The 23,490-nt window shown below is 40.4% G+C and overlaps 1 protein-coding gene across 5 annotated transcripts in view; it reads left to right on the plus strand.

Annotated features, from left to right (window-relative positions):
- Unc13b (unc-13 homolog B) overlaps positions 1 to 23,490 on the plus strand; it is a 189,204-nt gene that overhangs the window by 25,841 nt on the left and 139,873 nt on the right. For all 5 annotated transcript variants that reach the window (XM_029476020.1, XM_029476021.1, XM_021159382.2 and 2 more), the window contains exons 2-6: positions 3,113 to 3,142; positions 7,275 to 7,374; positions 12,373 to 12,490; positions 13,526 to 13,649; positions 17,829 to 17,902. In XM_029476020.1, the coding sequence (XP_029331880.1) occupies positions 3,113 to 3,142; positions 7,275 to 7,374; positions 12,373 to 12,490; positions 13,526 to 13,649; positions 17,829 to 17,902 (446 nt within the window). The remainder of the gene's footprint in view (positions 1 to 3,112; positions 3,143 to 7,274; positions 7,375 to 12,372; positions 12,491 to 13,525; positions 13,650 to 17,828; positions 17,903 to 23,490) is intronic.

Consider the following 23,490-nt stretch of genomic DNA (forward strand, 5'->3'; position numbering starts at 1 on the left):
CCTATCCAGATCTACTGTAAGGACTTAACTAAAACTGTGAGCTGGGTGTAGGGCACACACCTTTAGTTCCAGCACTCAGGAGGCAGAGGCAGGCAGATCTGTGAGTTTAAGACCAGCCTACTCTACAGAGCAAGTTCCAGGACAGCCAGAGCTACATAGTGAGACCTGTCTCAGAAAACTCCACAATCTGAGTGACTATGGTCTTACTATGGCTGGCTTAGAACTCTCTAAGTAGGGGAGGCTGGCTTAGAACTCAGATGTGCTTGCCTCTGCCTCTTCAGCGCTGGGCTTAAAGGTGTGCACCACTGTGCTCAGCATTTTTTTTTTTTAACTTTATGAGACAAGGTCTTATGTAACTTAGAGTTTTACATTGTGGGCCTCCTATCTTAGTCTCCCAAGTGCTGGGATTACACCATGCACATTATTGGGTCCATTTTCCTCTCTGATCTCTCTTCCTCTCTCTTCTCTGTCTCCTGCCTTAAAAACTGTAGTATTAGTGCTTTTCAGGATAGATTATTAGACACGTGATTAATTTATGATACCTATTTATTAATTATAGTAAGATTACTTCCATTCCATGTATGCTATTTTAATTCCCTCCCTTCTCCCTCCTTCTCTCTCTTTCTTTTTGAGGAAGGATCTTTTATTTATTTTTATTTTTAAAGATTTATTTATTTATTTTATGAGTACACTGTAGCTGTCTTCAGATGTACCAGAAGAGGGCATCAGATCCCATTACAGATAGTTGTGAGCCACCATGTGGTTGTTGGGATTTGAATGGGATTTGAACTCAGAACCTCTAGAAGAGCAGTCAAGTGCTCTTAACTGCTGAGCCATCTCTCTAGCCCCCTTTTTTTATTTTTTTAATTTTATGTGTATGAGTTTTTTGCTTGCATGTATGTGTGCCCCATGTGTGTCCCTGGTGCCAAAGGAGGTCAGAAGAGGATGTAGGATCTCCTGGAACAGGGTCATAGATGGTCGTAAGCCACCAGGTGGGTGCTGGGAACTGAATCCAGGTTTCCTACAGTAACAGCCAGTGTTCTCAGCTGCTAAACCATCTCTTTAGCCCATTATTTTCCTTAAGTTGTTATTAACTCTATATCCTGATCTCAGCTTCCTCTTCCCCCTTTCCTTTCAGGCCCTTTCTCTCCCCTTCCTCCCTCCCTTTCTTCTCAGAAAAGGGGAGGCCTCTCATGGATATCACCAGCCTTGGCCTATCAAGTTGCAGTAAGACTGGGTGCATTTTCTTCTATTGAGGCTGGACAGGGCAGCCCAGTTAAGGGAAAGGGATCCAAAGGCAGGCAATGTAGTCAGAGACAGCCCACTTTAGCCCCATTTCTGAGATAAGGTCTTACTATGTAGTTCTGGCTGACCTAATGCAATCATGTAATCCAGGCTGACTTCCAATTTACATAGATCCTCCTACAATGCAAGTGATAGGATTATAGGCATTGACCAGTCCAATCAGATAATTTCTAAAAATGTTTAACTATGTATATATTAATATATTTAAAATTTTGTTGGTTATTTTTCATTTATGCTTAGTTATTTTAATTTTAGTAGTTATTGCTAGTATAATGACAATTTGAAATATTTTAATTCTATTAAACTTTTTTTTTTGGTTTTGGTTTTTGTTTTTAGAGACAGGGTTTCTCTGTGTAGTCCTGGCTGTCCTGGAACTCACTCTGTAGACGAGGCTGGTCTCAGAGATCCACCTGCCCTTGCCTCCCAAGGGCTGGCATTAAAGGTGTGTGTCACCACCATCTGGCTTTTATTAAACATTTTTATAACTACATTTTTTATTTGCTGTGCATGCCAAGTGTGTGTATAACAGAAGATTAGGGGACAGTTTTGGGAGTTGTTTTTTCTTTTTTTACCATATGGGTCCTGGAAATATACTGAAGTTGTCAGACATGGAAACAGGCACCTTTGCTGTCTGCTTGATCCTGTTCCGGTTTATGTAGGCGAGCTAATTTTGAATTGTTCATTGTGCCTCTATTTTCTACTAGGATTGCAAGCAAGCACTACGAAGCCCAGCTGAAATGTGTTCTCTCTGTCTGTCTCTCTTAATTTTAAAGACAGGGTTTCATTATGTAGCTCTGGATCTCATTATGTAGACCAAGTTGGCTTTAAATTTACCCATGAGCCTCTGTCTCCCCAGTGCTGGGATTAGAGGCATGCTCCACATGACCTGTTTTACTTTCTCCATGTTCATGAGAAAGAATATTTGGGAAGAGGATCTGACTTTATGTGAGATTAAAAAAAACATATTTTGGATCAATAAAAAGAAATAGATTGTAGTAGTAATGAGTACTGTGTGAAATGGAGATGGCCTTGTGGAAAGTCCTACGTGGCTTAGCCCTTGGAAGTCACATAGAGCATGGAGAAAGGCAGACCAAAGCCTTATATGTACTTTCTACGCATTGTACTACAAACTGCCCCCCTCCAACATACCCGGTGAATTTGTCCTTAATCTTCGTGGATTGATCTTGCTTCTTTTTCATTTACTCTGTAGCACAGGCTAGTCTTGAACTTGCAGCAGCTTTCCTGCCTAGTTTTCTGAGTGCTAGGATTCCAGACTTGAGCCACTAGTGCAGCTGTGGCAGTTCCCTTGCCTGTGCAGTTCTTGGCTCCCCTGGGTGCTGTGTGTACAGTGTGCTTGTAGGATTCTTTCTTGTGCAGCTCCCTGCCTATTCTTTAGAAGCAGTTCCACGTCATCATGGACAGGAGCCCTTCTTGGTTCCTGCCTGGTCTCAGAAGTCACTTCTCACTCTTGTTTTAAACCTTATTGTCTATTTTTTCCTGATATACTCTTGTTTTAGCAGAATGAAGTAGAGGGATTTTCCTTGTTAAAAATTTACTTCTTACCTTTTTTTATTTGGCTAAGGATATAATTGAGGGGTCTCATATATTTAAGGTAAGTGGTTACTTCCAGCCTGATGATTGCTTTTAAATAAGGAACATTGATAACTTAAACTTCAGAAAGACATCTAACATAAAACAGATTGCCTGCCATTTGGCTTTTTTCTCCTTGTCAGGAGGCAGGGACAGATTTTTTTTCCACTGAGTATGAGATCAGGTTCCTAATCTTGCCTCTTTTGTTTTCTTGCAGTTAAAAGAGCCAAATTCCAGGGTTCACCAGGTAAGTCTGGCCCTCCTTGCTTTCAACACTTCATGCTTGCTGTGATTTAAGGCAGTCTTTTAAAAAAAGGTTGTGTGTGTGTGTGAATGTGAATGTGTATGTGTGCAGGACTCCAAGGAGGCAAGAAGATCTGTATCTGGAATTACAGATGGTTGTAGGTTGCTATGTGGGTGCTGGGAACTGAACTCCAGTGGCTCAGGGATAAGTCACTTGCTATGCAAATTTGATGATCTGAGGAGACTCACCTTGGGAAAGTCTGTTCTCTTCCTCTACCACATGGTTTCCAGAGAATGAACCCAGGTTGTGCAGGCTTCATATCAGGCCCCTCACTGGCCCCTCAGAAGCAAATCTTAAAAGAAAATCATGAATTATAAGCTGGGTATGACAATACATTTCTATAACCCTAGTACTTGAGAGTCTGGAGCAAGAGGATTGATTGTCTAGGTCAGCCTGGACTACATAAAGAGACTCTATCTCAGAACGATAAAAAAAATGAATGATTTCATTTAGCTAACTACTTAAATGCATTGATTTAATTTGCTAAGGTAGTTCATGAAATTATTACCCCACTGCTATAAAACATTTAACTTTGTTTACCCATATTTTTATCTGTATTAATCAATGAAAAGTTTATCTTTTCTCTCTTGTCAACCCAATTATACTATACTTTAAATTTTTAAATTTTAATTAATTTTTAAAGTTTTATTTATTTATTATTATATGTAAGTACACTGTAGCTATCTTCAGATTCACCAGAAGAGGGCATCAGATCTCATTACAGATGGTTGTGAACCACCATGTGATTTGAACTCAGGACCTTTGGAAGAGCAGTTAGTGCTCTTAACTGCTGAGCCATCTCTCCAGCCCCCTATTTTAATTGATTTTATGTTATCTTTTCTGTTTGTATGTGTGTGTGTCCGTGCATGCTCATACCATAGCATGTGTGTGGAATTAGAAGATAACTTTTGGAAGTTAGTTCTGACCTTTGCCCATACGAGTTCTAGGAATCAAATTTAGGATTGAGGTTGCTAGTCTTGGTGGCATGCACCCTTGTCTACCAAAGTCATCTTTAAATTTATTTTTAGTTTTAAATTTCTTTGTGAGATGGGTTTTACATAGCCCAGGGTGGCCTTGAAGTTGCTATATAGCTAAGGATAACTTTGAACTTCAGATCACCTTGTCCTCCCCTCCATGGTGCTGGGATATCAAACCTGGGACTTATGCATCCTAGATAAGTACTTTGTAAATCCCCCTTTATTTATTTATTTATTTATTTATTTATTTATTTATTTATTTCTAAAACAGGGTGTCACTCAGTAGTGGAGGCTGTATGGCTGTATGGATTTTGTTTTTCAGAATTCTGCCTCAATATCTTGCTGTAATTATAGATAGCTTTGGTTTTTTTTGTATGTTTTTTTTTGCTTTTATGAAATGTTTTTCTTAATGCAACGATTACTAGTAAAACAATGCCAAAAATAATAACAAGTAGGATTATATATTGAACCAAATCCAGGGGGTTCAATGCACTTAGGTTGTTTTTCAAATATCTAGCCAATTCATCAATGTTCCAAGTGTCCAAATGACTTTTACTAATATCTGAAATTTCCGCCTTTAACTGTTCCAAGTCATGAGAAATATCAGTATCTCTCCATACTCCCTTCAAATGAGCTTTAGTCTTTTCCCAATCACTGGTTGTATTATAAGGTAAGGGGGTAACACAAATGTATTGGAAAGAAGCATGACATTTAGTAGCTAACCTGGTCTTAATATTAGTAATATCTTGCCCTATTGCCAGCACTACTTCTTTTAGGGCGTTAACCTTTGCTTCTAATTTTTTATCTATATAATATGTTGCTCTGACAAAGCTATGGAAATATTCCTATGCTTATCATTAACAAAATGAGCAGTATGCAGCTGCTGATCTAAAGCTGTGGTAGATACCTTTTCAAAGTTTGCATTCCCAGATTTTTAAACCAAGGATCATTTCCTAACTCTAATAGGCAGCAAAGCATAAGCAGGTCTCTTTAACAAAATCATAACAGCAGATTCCTTGTCTAATTTAGGATCTACACAGTTAGTTAAATGACAAGAATTACAATGAATATGAAAAGACTTGCCAAGATTGGTGATCTTGACTCTTAAAATTATTTAACCATAAGCATACAGGTAAGGTACACAATTTTTACAGCTATAGGGGAGTTGGCCTGAATGGTCAAAAACAATGTCTCTGATGAAATCTTGTAGCAGTCTCTCCACCTCACGAGTCAGCTTTTCTAGTTGTCTCCAAAGTTGACACCAGGTCGGCTCTCCTTGCTGTAGCCCATGGTAGAGATAGGAAGAGTTTCTTTATTTTGCTTGTGTGTGCTCTCTCCGATTTCTCCTTCTCTGTGCGCTCAATACAGCTTTCTTGTCACCACTGTCAGGGCACTGTCAGTTCCTACTCACAGGTCAGCCTGTCACATTGGAAGTTAGCATGCTCTTGCAGCATTCTGTGGAAAAAACAGAAACATTCCCCCTTTCCCCCATATTAAGTATCTGAACAGGATCATGCCACATGCCAATATGTGGATCCCTTCATCTCATGAGTATGCCTGATTGTAGGGTGACATAGATACTCAGCGAGATTTTTGGCATCTAAATTTAATTTTTTTTGAAGATATAGATTTAAAGTTCCACAGTACTGTTTCCTTGAAAATTAAAAAATCTCAGTAACATGGGTAACATTAAATTGTTGACAAAACATCTTAAATGCTTGGCTGTAATAGCCAGTTTTAATTTGATTTGGAACACCAAGCAAAAAAAAAAATCAACACAGGCAATGACTAACTATATTTTTAGTTGCTTTTCTTGTTAAAGTAGTTGTAATTAGAAAGACTAAAAAGGTATCAATAGTCACATGTGCATATTTTTTTTAAATCAAAAAATGAGTATCCATTTGCAATAATTGATTAAATATAAGTCCTCGAGAATTAACACCAATGTGTGGAACAGGTAGAAACTGAGGACACTGAGAGCAAATCTTTACAATATGACATGTACATTTATTTATTTATTTATTTATTTAAAATACCAAATTATTATCTCAAGCCATTAATATTTTGATGATGTAAAGAATGAGATTATATGGCCAATTATTTTTGTATAAGATCCATAATTTACCTGGGATATAAAATTAGCGTGGCATTGCCTTAAGAGGCATTTTAGTGAGTTAACACGATAGCTTTGTTTTTTTTTTTTTTTGTATGTGTTTTTTGCTTTTATGAAATGTTTTTCTTAATACAAGAAGCAAACCCTCAGGCCACATGTGGTTGTACACACCTGTACTACTACTAAGTAGACTGACGCAGGAGAGTCTTGAGTTCAAGGTCAGCATGGTGAATTTTAAGACAGTCTGGACTGCATAGTCAGTCTAGTTAGTATAAACATGGAGGGCTTCAGATCTGAGTTTTCAGGGTTAGGTTACTCCCTTTGATTTGTACAGAGAATTTCCTTTTTTCAACTTTATGATAATGATTCTTTTCATGTAAACGATAGATCAAGCTTGAAATCCAGTTCTTTCATGACAGTTTTCTATTCAATTTGTGTCTTTATCAAGGGCTCTGCAATTGTTTGCCCTTTCTGTATTCTGTGTTCACACACACACACACACACACACACACACACACACACACGAGGTTGGGGGGAGAATCTTATCTTAAGCCAAGCTGGCCTTAAACTTGCTATGTAGCTCCTGATTCACCTCTGCCTCCTGAGTGGGATTATGGCTATCTATCACCATATCTTCTCCCCAAATATGTGTCTTATAATTCTGCTGTGCCTTGGATTATACAACACATAGCTTCAGTTTTAATTGCACATTTAATTTGGTATCACTTAATTCTATCTCTCTTTTTAAGATTTCTGTGTATGGATGTTTTGCTTGTATGTCTGTCCATGCACCACATGTGTGTCTGGTGCCCACAGAAGTCAGAAGAGGATGTTGGATCCCCTGGATGGCTCTCTTTCTCTTGAAGAGCGGCCACTGCTCTTGAATACTCTCTCCAGCCTCCGATATTATGTAATTTTAAGGGCTTTGTGAAAGTGGGTAATAATCTGAATACTATTAACATTTGTTTTTTGCATTTTTTCAAAGATAAATTTAACACATATGTGACCCTGAAAGTCCAGAACGTGAAGAGCACAACTGTAGCAGTTCGTGGTGATCAGCCTTCCTGGGAGCAGGATTTCATGTTGTAAGCACTTAGCTGAAATATTTGTCTACACATTCCATCATGGTCATAAGTCAGCGATATCCAATGAAACAATTCGATTGTTGAGTCTGTGTATGCTGTATGCCAGAGACGTATTAGCGCGCCAACACTGCTATGTATCTTTTTAATCTATAGAGTTCTCAAGTCAGGCTTGTAGTGAAGTACATTGCATTTTTTTCTTTGATTAACTCATAATATATTCTTGGAGATGAATGATGAATATGAGTAACCCTGAGGTAACGTAGTGAGTTGAGAAACACTGCCTGCTCAGATTTTCTCACAGGTCAGAATTCAGATGCAGTCCAGTGCACTTAGCCTAATATCAAACTTTGTCTTTGGTTCTTAGAGGTTCTCTAAGGAAATGTGGCCATGTGTTTTGTAGACTGTGTATATTCTTAAATTATTTCCTAAGAGCATGGCTTCTAAAACCTTTTCCACTCTTGACATACTTTCCCCTGAAAAGTTTTTAATTGACTCTGGGTATACGGATATATAAGATAGGTATATAATATACAGATATATAAGATAGGTATATAATATACAGATATATAAGATAGGTATATAATATACAGATATATAAGANTATAAGATAGGTATATAATATACAGATATATAAGATAGGTATATAATATACAGATATATAAGATAGGTATATAATATACAGATATATAAGATAGGCATATAAGTCAAGATTTGCAATAATAAGTTTAACATTTTAGGCTTAGGACATCGCTCAGTCGGTAAAGTGTTTGTTTAGCATGTAGAGGCCTTGGGTTCCATCCCTAGCATCCCATCTCCCCTAAAAGTATTTTCTTTTGTACTAAGAGCGTAGCTTTTTTTTTTTAATATATTTTATTACGTATTTTCCTCAATTACATTTCCAATGCTATCCCAAAAGTCCCCCATACCCTCCCTAGCTTATTCTTTGTGATAAAACCCTAGGTTCAGTTATCAGCACTGAAATTTTTTTTTTAGAGTAATAAAATCTTATCTTTTAAACAATCCTTTGTAGGTGAAACCAGGCTGTGTATAAATGAGATGGATGTGCCTGTTTACGTTGTATGAAACCCTTCTTCAGAAACAACAGTAGTCAAGATAAAACATCTTAGCATGGATATAGTGAAAAGATAAAACTTCCGAGTTTCCATGCAGAGGGATGACACAATTAAACCATGATGATTGTGTAGGAGAGAAAAAGGTTATATGTATAATAAAACAGTACAATCCATAGGGAACAGTCATCTTGAACCCGAGGCACATTCCAGGCCACATTCCTTGGCATTGGTGGTACAGTGGTGTGCAAAGTACAAAGCTGTATTGAAATCATATGGGGGATCACAGACTAGCACTGAAATCACATGGGCATCACAGGCTAGCACTGCTGGAAACAACTCAGATTTATTACATTGCACTTTTGATTTTGAGTTAGTGTTCCAGCATCATATGTTTAGGAACTTCTCAGTGTTTTTTTTTGACCGTTCACATTCAGTTCTGTGGCCACCATATGGCATGACAACCCAAGGCCTAAGCAGCTGTGCATGACGAGTTGCAGTTCTCAGTCTGTGGGGTAGGACTCCTTGGGATTAAAGGTGTGTGCTACCACTACCTGGCTATTTTTTCACCTTTACACATGGGCTTTGTTAGCTATTTTCTTTCTTTCTCTCATTCCTCATTCCTTCTACTCTGTCCCTTGTGTTAATAGCAGCTCCATTGCTGATCTGCTTCCTATGTTTTTCTTTTTTTAACCTCTGCCACCTCAGTGTATTTTGTAGTTCTAGCTGTCTACATATAGATCATTATACTGTATTACTTACTTATTCATTAATTTATGCTTTGGCAACAAGGGCTGATGTAGCCCAGGCTAGCCTCAAGTTCACTAAATTGTTGGGCATTATCTGGAACTTCTAATCTTTGAGGACTCCTGATTCCCCCCTCCAACCCCCGTGTTTCTCTGTCTCTCTGTCTGTCTGTCTCTCTCTCTCTCTCTCTCTCTGTGTGTGTGTGTGTGTGTGTGTGTGTATGTGTATGGTATGTGTATTTTGAAACATTATAGCCTAGGGTTACCTGGAACTCAATACTAAGACACCAGCTTCTAGGTTACAGGAATCCTCCTGTCTCAGTTGCCCAAGAGCTACTATAACAAGCATGTTTCACCATACCCAACTTGTGTTGTTTATATTTAATATTTCTATATCTTGTAGCACTTACAATTATTCATTTTTATTATTATTTGAGGCTCAAACTCAGGGCCTCTGCATGCTAGGTAAGAACTGAGACCACTGAGCTATATGTTCCAGCCATTAGATTGTTCGTTATTTAAAGACGACATTTCACTTATGTTTTTGGCTCAGAATGAATATACACAGAATATACACATGTCCCCATATGGCCTTGACTGAGTTAATTAAGAAGGAAAAGAAATTTCCTTTGGGATGTGAGGATTGTATGTTCTGAGCAGCATACATGAGAGGAGAGGCTCCTCATAGAAATCTGTGAAGAATAGATTTGTAGCCCTGGCTGTCCTGGAACTCATTCTGTAGACCAGGCTGGCCTCGAACTCAGAATTCCGCCTGCCTCTGCCTCCCAAGTGCTGGGATTAAAGGCCACCACGCCCGGCTCAGAATAGATTTTTTTTTTCTTTGTCTGTGTCAAGCTGTTAAAGAATTTGGGCTATTTCTTTTTTTTTTTTAAATATTTATTTATTTATTTTATGTATATGAATACATTGTAGCTGTACAGATGGTTTTGAGTCTTCATGTGGTTGCTTGGAATTGAATTTTAGGACCTCTGCTTGCTCCGGTCGGTCCCGCTTGCTCTGGCCCAAAGATTTATTTATTATTATATAATAAGTACACTGTCACTGTCTTCAGATGTACCAGAAGAAGACATCAGATCTCATTACGGGTGTTGTGAGCCACCATGTGGTTGCTGGGATTCGAACTCAGGACCTTCAGAAGAGCAGTCGGTGCTCTTCAGCCCTGGGCTATTTCTTTTATCTGGCAGCTTGAGATGCAAATTAGGAGTTGCATTGGGACTATCACATATGTATCCCCACAAAAAATTTTCCTTTTTAGACTGAAATGAAAGACTCTTCACATAGGTTTGCAGATGTTGCACGTTCTTTCATAGTCTGCTTCGTCAGAACAAGCTGTGATGAAGAGCTCAGTTTCCCCACTGAGGACAGCCTAAGTTACTGGCTGGGGTAGGCACCTAGCCTGTGGCTTTGGACACTTCTTCTCCAGAAACCTTGGAAAATATCTGCGAGAAGAACTGGTCTGATGTTACATGTCTTCCCCAAAATACCAATTATATATATATTACAAGTGCTTGGAAAATATTAATTGAAAAAGTAAATGAGCTCGTCAGTATACTCTGTGCTCTACTGCATTTGCAAAAGGAATGTTTTTTCTTTGCTTTGTATACTCACAACATAATTGGCTTGATTTCTGTGCCCGTAACTCCACACTCCTAGTGCATTTGAGACCATTGATCTTACAGGACAACAGGCCAACCTGTCTCTAAAGCACATACTTAAACTCTCACTGTGAGCGAATGACTCATATTTTTGGGGGTAATGTCTTTCTGATTTTTATATTTATAGCCACCATTTCTCACCTTCTTGCCTTTCTCTTCAAATCACCTTGAGTTTCAACAAAAGCTTTCTGGAGAATGTTCTTAGCACTAGCATATGGATTTTTTGTTTTGCACTTGTGATAGGCCTTCTAAGCCAGTGTCCTGCCATATTTGACACTGCTTTTATTTATGCTTTCTCACTGCTGGAGATGGAACCCAGGGCCTCACACACATTAGACAAGTACTCTCTTATCTAGCCCCCCCCCAAAGTCATGTATATTCAGGACCCCTTTTCTTCCTGGCTGCTGTTTCATGAATCTTGTAAAGAAGATTTTTCTTGTTGAAAGTTCCCTGTATGTATCCCATAGATCTAAGTTAAGGCCGTGGTAGTACTACTAATAAAACATAAGCTTGTGCACAGCGGTGGAGATGTAGGCAGACCTGAGAGTAGTGCTTGGATCCCTTGACTCCATGTTTTTGTGATGCTGCACTGGTCTGACCATAATTGTATCTCCATCGGGCAGAGGATAAACAAAGGTCCTTGCTTCCTTTCTTCTTGCAAACATTCCTCCCTGCTTTCCTCTCCCTTTCCTTTTCCACTTTTACTGAGCTATAATCAGTGTATAAAACTAGACCTGTTATGTACATAGCATGGAGACGTTGGGCACAGGTATGCACTTGATTACCATCACCATGTTAAAGTAGTACATGTTCCAGTACCTCCAACAATTTCTTTGTGAAACATCCCCCAACCTCGGTGCTAACCACACTTAAAATGAAATTTATTCTATTAAAATGTTTTCTTTATTTAGAGCTGGGGACTGAACTCAGTGCCTTGTGCATGCTAGACAAGTATTCTACCACTGAGTTCCTCCAGACATCCATAACAAAATTACAAGTTTACAATAACTTTTTGTTAACAGTAGGTCCTATGTTGTATAGCAGGTCTCTAGAACTTTCCTTGAATCATATAATAAATGCATTTTTGGAAACCCTATCTGAAACAATAGCAATAAAATATAAAAACAAATTCATTTTCTTCTTTCCTCCCTCCCTCCTTCCTTCCCTCCCTCTTTCAGTTTCCCTCCCTCATTCCTCTCTATCTTCCAGAGTCTATGCAGCACTGGCTGGGTTTGAACTTGTAGACCTCTGGTCTCAGCCTCTTGAATTCTGGAATTATGGGCATATACCACCATGTCCAGCTATAAAAGTATTATTCTATGGATATGTGTTATCAGTTCCTAGAAATCGAAAGAGTACTTGCAGCATTTGGGGATACTTTGGTTTTCCCTAAAATAAGGTACTGGTGAAAAGTGTTCAAGGCTAGCAAAACAGGGAATTACAGTATTTTCTTTCCTGTTATCTAGCTCTCCTCAAAGGACTCCTTTTTTTTTTTTTTTCCATTAGTGAGATCAGTCGTCTGGACCTGGGCCTAAGTGTGGAGGTGTGGAACAAGGGACTGATATGGGACACAATGGTGGGCACCGTGTGGATTGCACTGAAGACAATCCGTCAGTCGGATGAGGTAAGTGTGCTGCCTGTTTGGAAGAATGGTTGCCGCCTCTGCTTTCCCTCATCTTAGCTCCACTTCAGCTGATATTTATCCATGCAGACCTATCTTTTCTAGAGGACACATGCCCTCACCATTTCTCACCTCTCCCAGAGGCTTAGGGGTTGTCTGAAAGCTGCTCTTCCCTCTGCCCACTGGCTGATCTTGGAGATTCCTCAGCACCTTTTAGTCCTATCAGAAAGATAGTCTTGTCTGAGGAATGTGTATGTGGTCTCTAATTCTCATCTTAGACACTGTCCTGGGAAGACCACCATTAAACTTCCTTTGCCAATTGGCTGGATACTATTTTGGGGCCTGTTTTTCTAAGCTACTCCCCAGGCAACTGGCTTCAGATTTCTTCTATGTATAACACTATTGGAATTTACAGAATTACTGATGTACTTGGTAGGTATTTATATTGCGTCTACTCATTTTCAGGTTGGATTTTAGTCCACTTTCCCAGATTCTGCTTAGTATCACTATTTCCCCATTGGCTCTGTACTTACATAGAAGTGACTGTTACTGTTCAGATTGACTGAGCACTAGAAACTTTCTCTGGAAGTGGGGAAATCGAGGGCATTGACTTTGTTCTCTGTATTTCTCTGAGTTCTAAGTCTGTATGACTCTAGTCAGAGGAACAGCTCATTTTCATGGCAGCTCTATTCAATTGTTTACCAGTGACACGGTCATTAGGAATTATGAGACTGAGTATTGGTCCATATGGATGCTTACTTTAAAGACCAGTACCCTGGAAAGTTGTCCTCACCAGTACTGCACAGCTGAGCACGGTGAAAACTGCCCCTAGGATCCTTATCTCAGCAAAGGGGAGAATAGAGCCGCAGAATGATGGGGATAGTGGGGTTTTGTTTTGTTTTTTTCCTCTTCATCATCAGGATGTGAGTGGTCTTCTGAAGCTCTCGAAGAAGGGAATTCAGAGGAAAACACCTGGCTTCTGAACCACCAAGGGAGCCAAGAAAGTTTAGCGTTTAATCTTAGACCTCTGTTTCCTAGGAAGGGCCCGGGGAGTGGTCCACACTGGAGGCAGAGACGTTAATGAAAGACGATGAGATCTGTGGAACTAAAAACCCAACTCCTCATAAAATCTTGCTTGATACAAGATTTGAGCTGCCTTTTGGTGAGTCTATTTTGATAAGCATTAAAGACTGACTTAGTCCTTTGTAAGAACACTGTTTGAGACTGTCTGTTCGCTGTTTGGTCAATGGCTATCTTGTCTTCTCAGGCATGTTCTCTGGAGACGTATATGTTCATCCATTATGCCCAATGACAGTTAGCTCAAGATGAAGTCAAGTATGTTGATTTTCATTAAAGATTGCACATTATCTGGGCTGGTGGCTCACACCTGCAGTCCCAGCACTCTACAAACTGAGGCAGGAGGAACCTCAGAAATGTAGGGCCAGCCTAGTCTACTCAGCAGGCTCTAGATAGGGCTACACAGTGAGAATGTACCTGCAAGCAAGCAGACACTACACGCTGAAAAAGTATACTCTTCAAATTGTTATTGTCTGTTAGTATTTACTAAATGACTTGGAGTTTCTAATTTTTAGATTTGTTCTTTTAAAATACTTTATAACATTTATTATGTCTTGTTTTGGTAAAACTGCAATTTGTTAATTTAAGATTGAAGAGCACTGAAAGTGGAGTACACTTAATTAATTTTTTAGATTTTTTTTTTAAAGACCACTCCAAATTCCAGGCTAACCTTAAACTCACAACAGTCCTCCTGTCTCAGTCTCTGATGGTATATATCTATATGGTGAACTTTGATGTCTGTCTTGCTGACTAGAGCATTCTGATTAGAGCATTCACCTTCAGTGAATTTATTCTCTAATCCTTTATTGATGGGCATGCAGGATTTCTTTTTCATTTTTTTTTTTGATGTCACATATTACTGTCACTAACAATGCTGTGTATTTGTGTCCTTATGGGCCTAGGATAAAGTGGAATTTGTGCATTACTACTTTTCATTAATACCTTGCAGTTTCTTGGCAGGAAGCTTGCAGAGTCTATGCTCTCACTCCATGGGAGTGCCCTCCCTACCTCTGCACAATTTTACCAATATTTTGTATTTTCCAACTTTTAACCTTTGTAATTTGTTGATGTCAGGGATGTCCAGCTTTTTGACATTGTGACTGGCCATCTACAGATGAGTTAGACTGCATTCATAGCTATTCGGGGATGCAGGTGCAGCTTGGACACCACTAGGAATGTTACCTTCTGTTTACTTGACTTACTTTAGTATTCTCTTAAGTTTTTGTCATTTGCATTACTGATGTTCACATTTACTGCTATTGTGGCTCTTCATAATTTCAGTTTATTTATTTAGCACTTTTTAGTGTGAGCAACACAGTGAATCCTGTAAAGACAAGGGAAGGGAAGAGGATGCACAGGGGAAGGGAAGAGGGAAGGGTTACTCGGTTCAAGAACTGAGGGTGTTAATTTTAACTGTACTACACTATCCTTGGTGTTAGGTGTGTGTCTTGGATGCAGCAGAAGGATGGGTCCTGCTTGTGTCTTTTATTGGGGAATTGAGACCATTGATGTTTAGAGATATCAGTGAGCAGTGCTTGTTGACTCTTGTTATTTTGTTGTTGTTGTGGTGGTGATCATGATGGTGATGGTGGAGGTGATGGTGATGGTATTATGCTTTCTAGGGTATGGCTAACCTCCTTTTTTAATTAATAATTTTATTCATTTATATCATTTCAAATGATATTCCCCTTCCCAGTTACCCTTCCACAACCCGCCCCCCCCCCATGCCATCCCTCCTTCTCCTCCTCCCCTTTGCTTCCATGAGGGAGCTCTTCCACCCACTCATCCACTCCTGCCTCACCATTCTAGCATCCCCCTACACTTGGGGCATCAAGTCTCCCTCCCCTCCCACTGATGTCAGATAAGGTCATCCTCTGCTACATATGTATCTGGAGCCATGGGTCCCTCCATGTGTACTTTGGTTGGTGGTTTAGTCCTTGGGAGCTCTGGGTGGTTGAGTTAGTTGCTATTGTTCTTCCTATGGGCATTGTTCTTCTTATGGGGTTGAAATCCCCTTCAAGTCCCTCAGTTCTTCCCATAGCTCTTCCATTGGGGTCTCCTGGCTCCCTCAGGCTCAGTCCTATGGTTGGTGCTCAGCTGTTTCTCATCCCATTCCTCCTCCCCCTGTTTCCAAGAGGATATCCCCCCAACCCTACCCAACCTTCCTGGGGCCTCAAGTCTTCTCTCACTGAAGCCAGACCAGGCAGTCCTCTGCTGTATATGTGTTGGGGGCCTCATATCAGCTGGTGTATGCTGCCTGGTTGGTGGCTTAGTATCTGAAAGATCTCGGGGTCCATGTTAGTTGAGACTGCTGGTCTTCCTATGGGGTCCTCCTTAGCTTCTTCCAGCCTTTCCTTAATTCAGCTACAGGGGTCCCCAGCTTCTGTCCATGGGCTGGGTGTAAGTATGTGCATCTGATTCTTTCAGCTGCTTGTTGGGCCTCTCAGAGGGCAGCCATGCTAGGCTCCTGTCTGTAAGCACACCATAGCTCATTAATAGTGTCCGGCTTTGGAGCCTCCCGTTGAGCTGGATCCCAGTTTCGGCTGGACACTGAACCTCCTTCCCTCAGTCTCTTCTCCATTTTTGTCCCTGTAGTTCTTTTAGACAGGAACAATTCTGGGTCAGAGTTTTTTGACTGTGGGATGGCAACCCTATCCTTCCACTTGATACCCCATCTTTCTACTGGAGATGGACTCTACAAGTTCCCTCTCCCCACTGTTGGGCATTTCATTTAAGGTCCATCCCTCTGAGTCCTGATGATCTCTCACCTCCCAGGTCTCTGGTATATTCTAGAGTGCCCCCTACCTCCTACCTCCTGAGGTTGCTTGTCTCTGTTCTTTCTGCTCGTCCTCAGGGCTTCACTCCTGTTACCCTCTCCCACCCCCATTACCTGATCTTGTTCCCTTTTTCCCCTAGCTGTCCGTCTCCCACCCAGGTCCCTCCCTCTCTCTACTCATCCCTCCCCCTCCCCCCATGATTGCCTTCTTCTTCCTCCCCAGTGGGATTGAGGCACCCTTACTTGGATACCCACTAATAATCGGATATTAGCAAAAAAAAAAAAAAAAGTACAGAATACCCAGGCTACAATCCACAGAACTCAAGGTTAACAAGCCGAATGGCTAACCTCTTTAGATGTGAGTTTTCCTTCTTGAACTTTCTATAGGAATGATTTGTAGCTAGATACTGCTTAAATTGGCTTTTATCACGGAATGCTTTATGTTCTCCATCTGTTGTGATGGAAAATCTTGCTGAGTATAGTAGTCTGGCATGGCATCTGTGGTCTCTTGAAGTCTGCAACATATCTATCTAGGCCCTTCTGTCTTTTAGAGTCTCTATTAAAGAGTCAGGTGTTATTCTAATAGGTCTGCCCTTATATGATACTTAGTATTTTCCCTTACAGATTTTAATATTCTTTCTTTGTTCTGTATGTTTAGTGTCTTGATTATTATGTGCTAAGGTTATTTGGTGGGTCCAGTCTATTTGGGGTTCTGTATGCTTCTTTTGTTTTGAAATGTTTTTGTTTTTGAGCCAGGGTCTTACAATGTAGCCCTGGCTGTTCTGGAACTCACTATAGAGACCAAGTTGGCCTTGAACTTGACTAGATTTTCACATGGTAATTGTGTGTGTGTGTGTGTGTGTGTGTGTGTGTGTGTGTCTTTCTGTCTGTTTGAGACAAGGCTTCACTATGTTGGCTTGGAACTCCATCTGTCCAGACATGGTTTGGATAAGTTCAGTAGTGAACGTGGAATCAAGTTGGCTTAGCCTGCTGTGTATTAAAATTGCAAGGATGCACCACTATACTTGGCTGGTTTTTTAAAATTTTTGAAGGCAAAAGTATAAATTTTAAGCATCTTATATCCCAAGGTGTAGCTTTTCTTCTAATCTAATCTAATCTAATCTAATGCTTCGGGGTGTTTGCTCTTGCTGAGTGGAAGTATAGTTGCATAAGCTGTAATTTTGGAGTCATATTGACATCAGTTTGAATCATGGCTTCTCTGTGGAGGAACTCAGTCAGAGATAGAGCTTTAGTTTCTCAGAGCTTTAGTTTCGTCATTTTCAGAAACAGAATCAGGAATAGCAGTTTATTATATTGTCTTTCCAAAATAAAGTCAGTGATGTTCATGGCAACAGTTAACGAGTGAGTCACAGTGAGTATTCGTCTGTCACTACTCCCTTTCTAACTGTATTTATTTGTCTAAAGAAAGTATTATTTGCTGATGACTACCTAGTGCCGGCTAATGTCATTTGTTCTTTTTTATGGTAGACATCCCAGAGGAGGAAGCCAGATATTGGACCTACAAATTGGAGCAAATCAATGCCTTGGCAGATGATAATGAGGTAGGAACTGCTTTATTTGCAATATTGAGAGATGGGGGCAATCTCTGATCCATTATAGACTGTCTAGGGAGAGGGCCAAAGGTATGTTGTTTGAGGTATTAAAATCTGTAATAAGAAAATGAAGTCCATAACTTTACATGTCCTAAGCCCGTGCTTTACCAATGAGACACACCCCAGTCTATAATAATGAAGTTGTTTATTATTATTATTATTGAGATCAAGTCTTGCTATTTGGCTTTGACTGGTCTTGAACTTGATATCCTATTGCCACAGCATCCTGAAGGCTGGGACTGCTGTCATGTGTCACTGTGCTCAGCTATAATGAATATTTCCTGACATTTCAGTGGAAAGCTCCATCTCCACTGTTGTTTCTCCCACTGTAGCCTGGACTGTGGTGTTAGACTGGCTCTGGACCACTGAGGGAGGAGCTGACAGCAACTCCTCTTTGTTATACAGGAGCAGAAGGTGTTTCTCCTGTTTCTGGGCAGATTTCAGATATTATCCTTAACCGTGTGCACTTTTTAGGAATGTTTAGATTGTTACTTTGCTTGGTCCTGTGTCATGATTATCTCCAGCTGAGAGTCAGGTGTGTAAAAGAGGACACAGTCACCTCCATCTGGAGGATCAGGAATGGGGACAGTGCTTTTGTTATTGACAGTATAAAGAAACGAGGAATATTTATTTACTTTGGGATATATTGAGCTTTTAGAAACACAGATCGTTTCTAAAATGTTTCATAATGATCTTGAGAATTTATTTTTGAAATAAGATGTCTTTATATAGCCTTGGCTTTCCTTGAACTCATGATCATCTTGTCTCAGTCTTTCTAGTACTGACATTATAAGGGTTCCTGTGTACTAACACCAAAGAAATAAGATTTTGTTGTCCTTGAGAAAAGAGATTGTATGTTCGTGTAATCATTATGATATCTACTGCATGACAAGCACTCAAAGTTGATGTTTGCTGAAATAAAATTCATGCTATTAAACAATACAACACAAAGGGAAACACAATTTTGTTATAAGATAGCAGTTGAATGGCATATTTTTAAACAATGTCTAATGTATCCCAGGCTGACCTGGATATCTGTCTGTCTGTCTGTCTGTCTCTCTCGATATATATTGTACACATTTATAAACAACCTTGAAATAATTGACTCTTAAACAGTTTGTTTACATTTTCTTAGTCTTTAAAAATAATTTGTTTCTATTTATGTATGTGTGTGAGCACACACATGGGTAGGCCTGATTAGGCCGGAGGGGCAGTTGGGTTCTCCATAGCTAGAGTTAAACACAGTTCAAGTTACCTTGATGTAGGTGCTGGTAACCAAACTCCAGTCTTCTTGAAGAGCAGTTACTGAGGCATCTCTTCAGTCTCCTCAGCTTTTATCTCAGGTGAGGAGGTATCCGAGTTAGGTTTTTATTGCTGTGCAAAAAAAAGCACCATGACAGAAGCAAAGGCTTTATTTCAGTTTACAGTTGTAGTCATCATCAAGAGAAGTGAGGGCAGGAACTCAAGCAGAGGCCATGGGGGAATGTTGCTTACTGGCTTGGCTTGTTTAGCCCCCTTCCTAGGACTACCTGTCCAGGGATCCCATTGCCCACAATGGGTTAGGCTTTCCTTTATCAATTAGTAATCAAGAAGACCTCCCACAGACTTGCCTATAGGTATTCTGAAGGAGTCCCCCTACCCCCAATTGAGTCTCCTCTTCTTAATTGACTCTAGTTTGTGTTAAGTTGACAAAAAAAGAAAAAAGCAGGACACCAGATGTTTGTTTGTTTGTTTGTTGTTGTAGGGTCTCACCCAGCTTACTTTTTTAGTTGCTGTATTTTGTTAAGCATTTCTTAGCTTATTTTTATTTTTTATTTATTTTTTTTAAAGATTTATTTATTATTATATCTAAGTACACTGTAGCTGTCTTCAGATGCACCAGAAGAGGGCATCAAATCTCATTATGGATGGTTGTGAGCCACCATGTGGTTGCTGGGAATTGAACTCAGGACCTTTGGAAGAGCAGTCGATGCTCTCAACTACTGAGCCATCTTTCCAGCCCCCGCAGCTTATTTTAATAATCCCTTAAATATTCAGTGCTTTTGGAAGGTAGAGGTAAGATCTACATTTCAAAGTTGTTCTTATTTTTATAAGGAGTTCAAGGTTAAACTGAGATACACTAGACCCTGTTTTTTAAAAATTTAATTTTCTATGTTATCCAGTTATGTGTGACAGAACATTTCTTGTGAGACACTGTTAGACCTGAGAAAAAAAACCACTGCATGACTGTCTGATTAAGGAAGCTGTTTTTAGAATTGTACAAGGGACTGGACAGACAACTGACTCCCCCTGAGTTGGAGTTTCAGAGAGTAGTCCCTCACTGGCCTTTGAGGTCCGTTTTTATTTATTTTTTATTAGATAGTTTCTTCATTTACATTTTAAATGCTATCCCGAAAGTCCCCTATACTTTCCCCCCGCCCTGCTTCCCAACCCACCTACTCCTGCTTCCTGGCCCTGGCATTCCCCTGTACTGGGGCATATGATCTTCGCAAGTTAGGCTGGATAGAAAAAGCTGTTGAGATGATTGGCTGTTAGCACCCAGAAAGAAGAGTGAGGACCTGGGGCTCAAGGTTGTTTGTGAAGTAGAAGTGAAAGAATACATCGTGTGAAAGAGGAGTCATCACAGGTGCTTAGGAGCAGGTACACATTATGGGGTTACAAGTCCTAAACTCAGAAAGGAAACAAAACAGCTTCAGGATGTCCCTGAAACTAACCAGTTTCACTAGGCTTCTTCCATTCCCAAGCATATATGAGCAGTAAGAGCTGCTGAGAATCACTGTCAGTGTAAGCTGAGATGTCTGGAAGAAGCAGATACAAGTGAAGCTGCTTATGAGAGGCTCAGACCAACTTAGCTATCTGGAAGGGATGTTTTTCAACATTTGTGATTTGTTACCCATTCTAGGAGGGCTTTTAGTGGTGCAGCTATCCTCTGAGTCACAGCTGCTCCTATAAGTAATTCCTCACCCATATCCCTCTACGTAACCCCAATAAAATTTATTAGTTGAACTTTGGTAGTATTCTTATTTGGGCTCTTGAATGCTTATCTGGGAAAATAAACATTTGTTCACATCTTCCCAAGCCAAGTCTGAGAAACAGGGTTTGCAGGCTACATTAGTTTTTAGGAAACAGACACTCTTATAAGGTGTGGAGACTTAGTAACAATGTGTAACACTGTGGCTCCTCTTTTGGTTTCACAGCATAACACACACATCTACTCACCCAGCTAGGGAACTCACAACCTACCAAAGTACGAATACCACTGCAGTCCAAGTTGGTGTACCAGTGAGTTTTATTGGGGTTACTTACAGGAATATGGGTGAGGAGTTACTTACAGGAAGAGAAATGACTCAAACACAGCTGCATCGCCAAGGCACACCCCAGCATAGGTTGACAAGTCATAAAACCTAGGAACCTAGAGCACACTGCACAGTCTGTAGGCAGTTCAACAGGTTGGAGAGAGCCCTTTCTAGGTGCTTTTGTTGATCTGAGCCTCTTGTTTCTGCTTTTTCTGGGAAGTGGTCTAGTCTGAGAGTCTTTTGCAGCTTGTCTTCCTTCAGTGTGAGGGGACTCTCAGCTTTTATTGCTTACTGTGGCAGGGAAGGACCTAGTGAATCTGGTGACTTTCAGGGACTTCCTGAAGCTATTTTGAGTTGTTACCTTCTTGCTTGCAGCATGAAATGTTACAATCTTGGAGGAAACTGTTAAATAACACCAGCTATTGTTCCTCTGACAGCCTCCTGTGACCAAGGATTTAATTGGGTACTTGCTTACAATTTTAGAGGGTTAGTCCAGGGATTGAGGTGGCAGGTAGACAGACAGGCATGACACTGGAGCAGTAGCTGAGAGCTCACAATTGATGGGAAAGTTGGAGGCAGAAAGAGGAAGGGAGGGAGAGAAGGACAGACAGGGAGAGAGACAGAGAGAAAGAGAGACAGAGAGAAAGAGAGACAGACAGAGAGACAGAGAGAGAGAGACAGAGAGACAGAGAGAGACAGACAGACAGACAGACAGACAGACAGAGACCAAGACCAGAGAGACAGACAAAAATACAGACAGATACAGACTGGACCTGGCTTGGGCTTTTAAAATGTCAAAGCCCACCCCTGAGTGACATCTGTCTTCTAACAAGCCCACACCTCCTAATGCTTTTCAAACAGTTCCAGCAACTGTGGACCAAGCATTCAAATGAGCCTATGGATGCTACCACAGTATGTCTTTTCTTCTTCTTCTTCTTCTTCTTCTTCTTCTTCTTCTTCTTCTTCTTCTTCTTCTTCTTCTTCTTCTTCTTCTTCTTCTTCTTCTTCTTCTTCTNTCCTCCTTCTTCTTTCTTCTTCTTCTTCTTCTTCTTCTTCTTCTTCTTCTTCTTCTTCTTCTTCTTCTTCTTCTTCTTCTTCTTCTTCTTCTTTCTTCTTTTTCCTTCTTCTTCTTCTTCTTCTTCTTCTTCTTCTTCTTCTTCTTCTTCTTCTTCTTCTTCTTCTTCTTCTTCTTCTTCTTCTTCATTTTGAGACGGGGTCTCAGTTTGTAACTCTGGTTGGCTTGGAGCTCAGCTGTGTAGACCACACTGGCTTCCAGCTCATAGAAATCCACCTCTCAAGCCTGCCAAGTGCTGGGATAAGGTGTGTGTGTTACCACACCTGGCTGTTTTCATAAGTCTTTGAAATTTATTTTATTACATTTTAATTTTGTGTGTGTATGTGTGCACAATAGAATATATGTGGAGGTCAGAGGAGAACTTATACCTTCTTTCACCATGTGTATGGAGGGTAGGGTGGAGTTGGGGTGCGTGCTGTTCTGTATCACACACACACACACACACACACACACAATTTTAAAGCATGCAGGTTTGCCACTGATTTTGTAGCTATCCTCATGAGACTAAGGAAGTTCTGTTCTCTTTCTGATTTTGTCAGCATGTTTGTTATGAAATCATATGGGAAATTTAAAAATATTTAATTTTATTTTTAATTTATTTTTTGCACTCCATATTCTGTGCCCCCCTATCCACCCTCCAACTGCTCCACATCCCACACCTCCTCCCCACCCCACCCTGTCTCCATGTGGATGCTCTCACCCCCCACCCCACCTGACCTTTAAACTCCCTGGGGCCTCCAGTCTCTTGAGGGTTAGGTGCATCATTTCTGAATGAACACAGACCTGGAAGTCCTCTAATGTATGTGTGGTGGGCCTACTATCAGCTGGTGTATGCTGTCTGTTTGGTGATCCAGTGTTTGAGAGATCTCGGGCATCCAGATTGAGACTCCTGGTCCTTCTACAGGATTTTCCTTCTCCTCAGCTTCTTTCAGCCTTCCCTAATTCAACAACAGGGGTCAGCTGCTTCTGTCCATTGGTTGGGTGCAAATATCTGTATCTGACTTTCAGCTGCTTGTTGGGTCTTTTGGAGGGCAGTCATGATAGGTCCTTTTTTGTGAGTGTTCCATAGCCTCTGTAGAGCCGGGCGTGGTGGCGCACGCCTTTAATCCCAGCACTCGGGAGGCAGAGGCAGGCGGATTTCTGAGTTCGAGGCCAGCCTGCTCTAC

This window comes from Mus caroli, chromosome 4 (genome assembly GCF_900094665.2).
Source record: "Mus caroli chromosome 4, CAROLI_EIJ_v1.1, whole genome shotgun sequence".
NCBI lineage: Eukaryota > Metazoa > Chordata > Mammalia > Rodentia > Muridae > Mus > Mus caroli.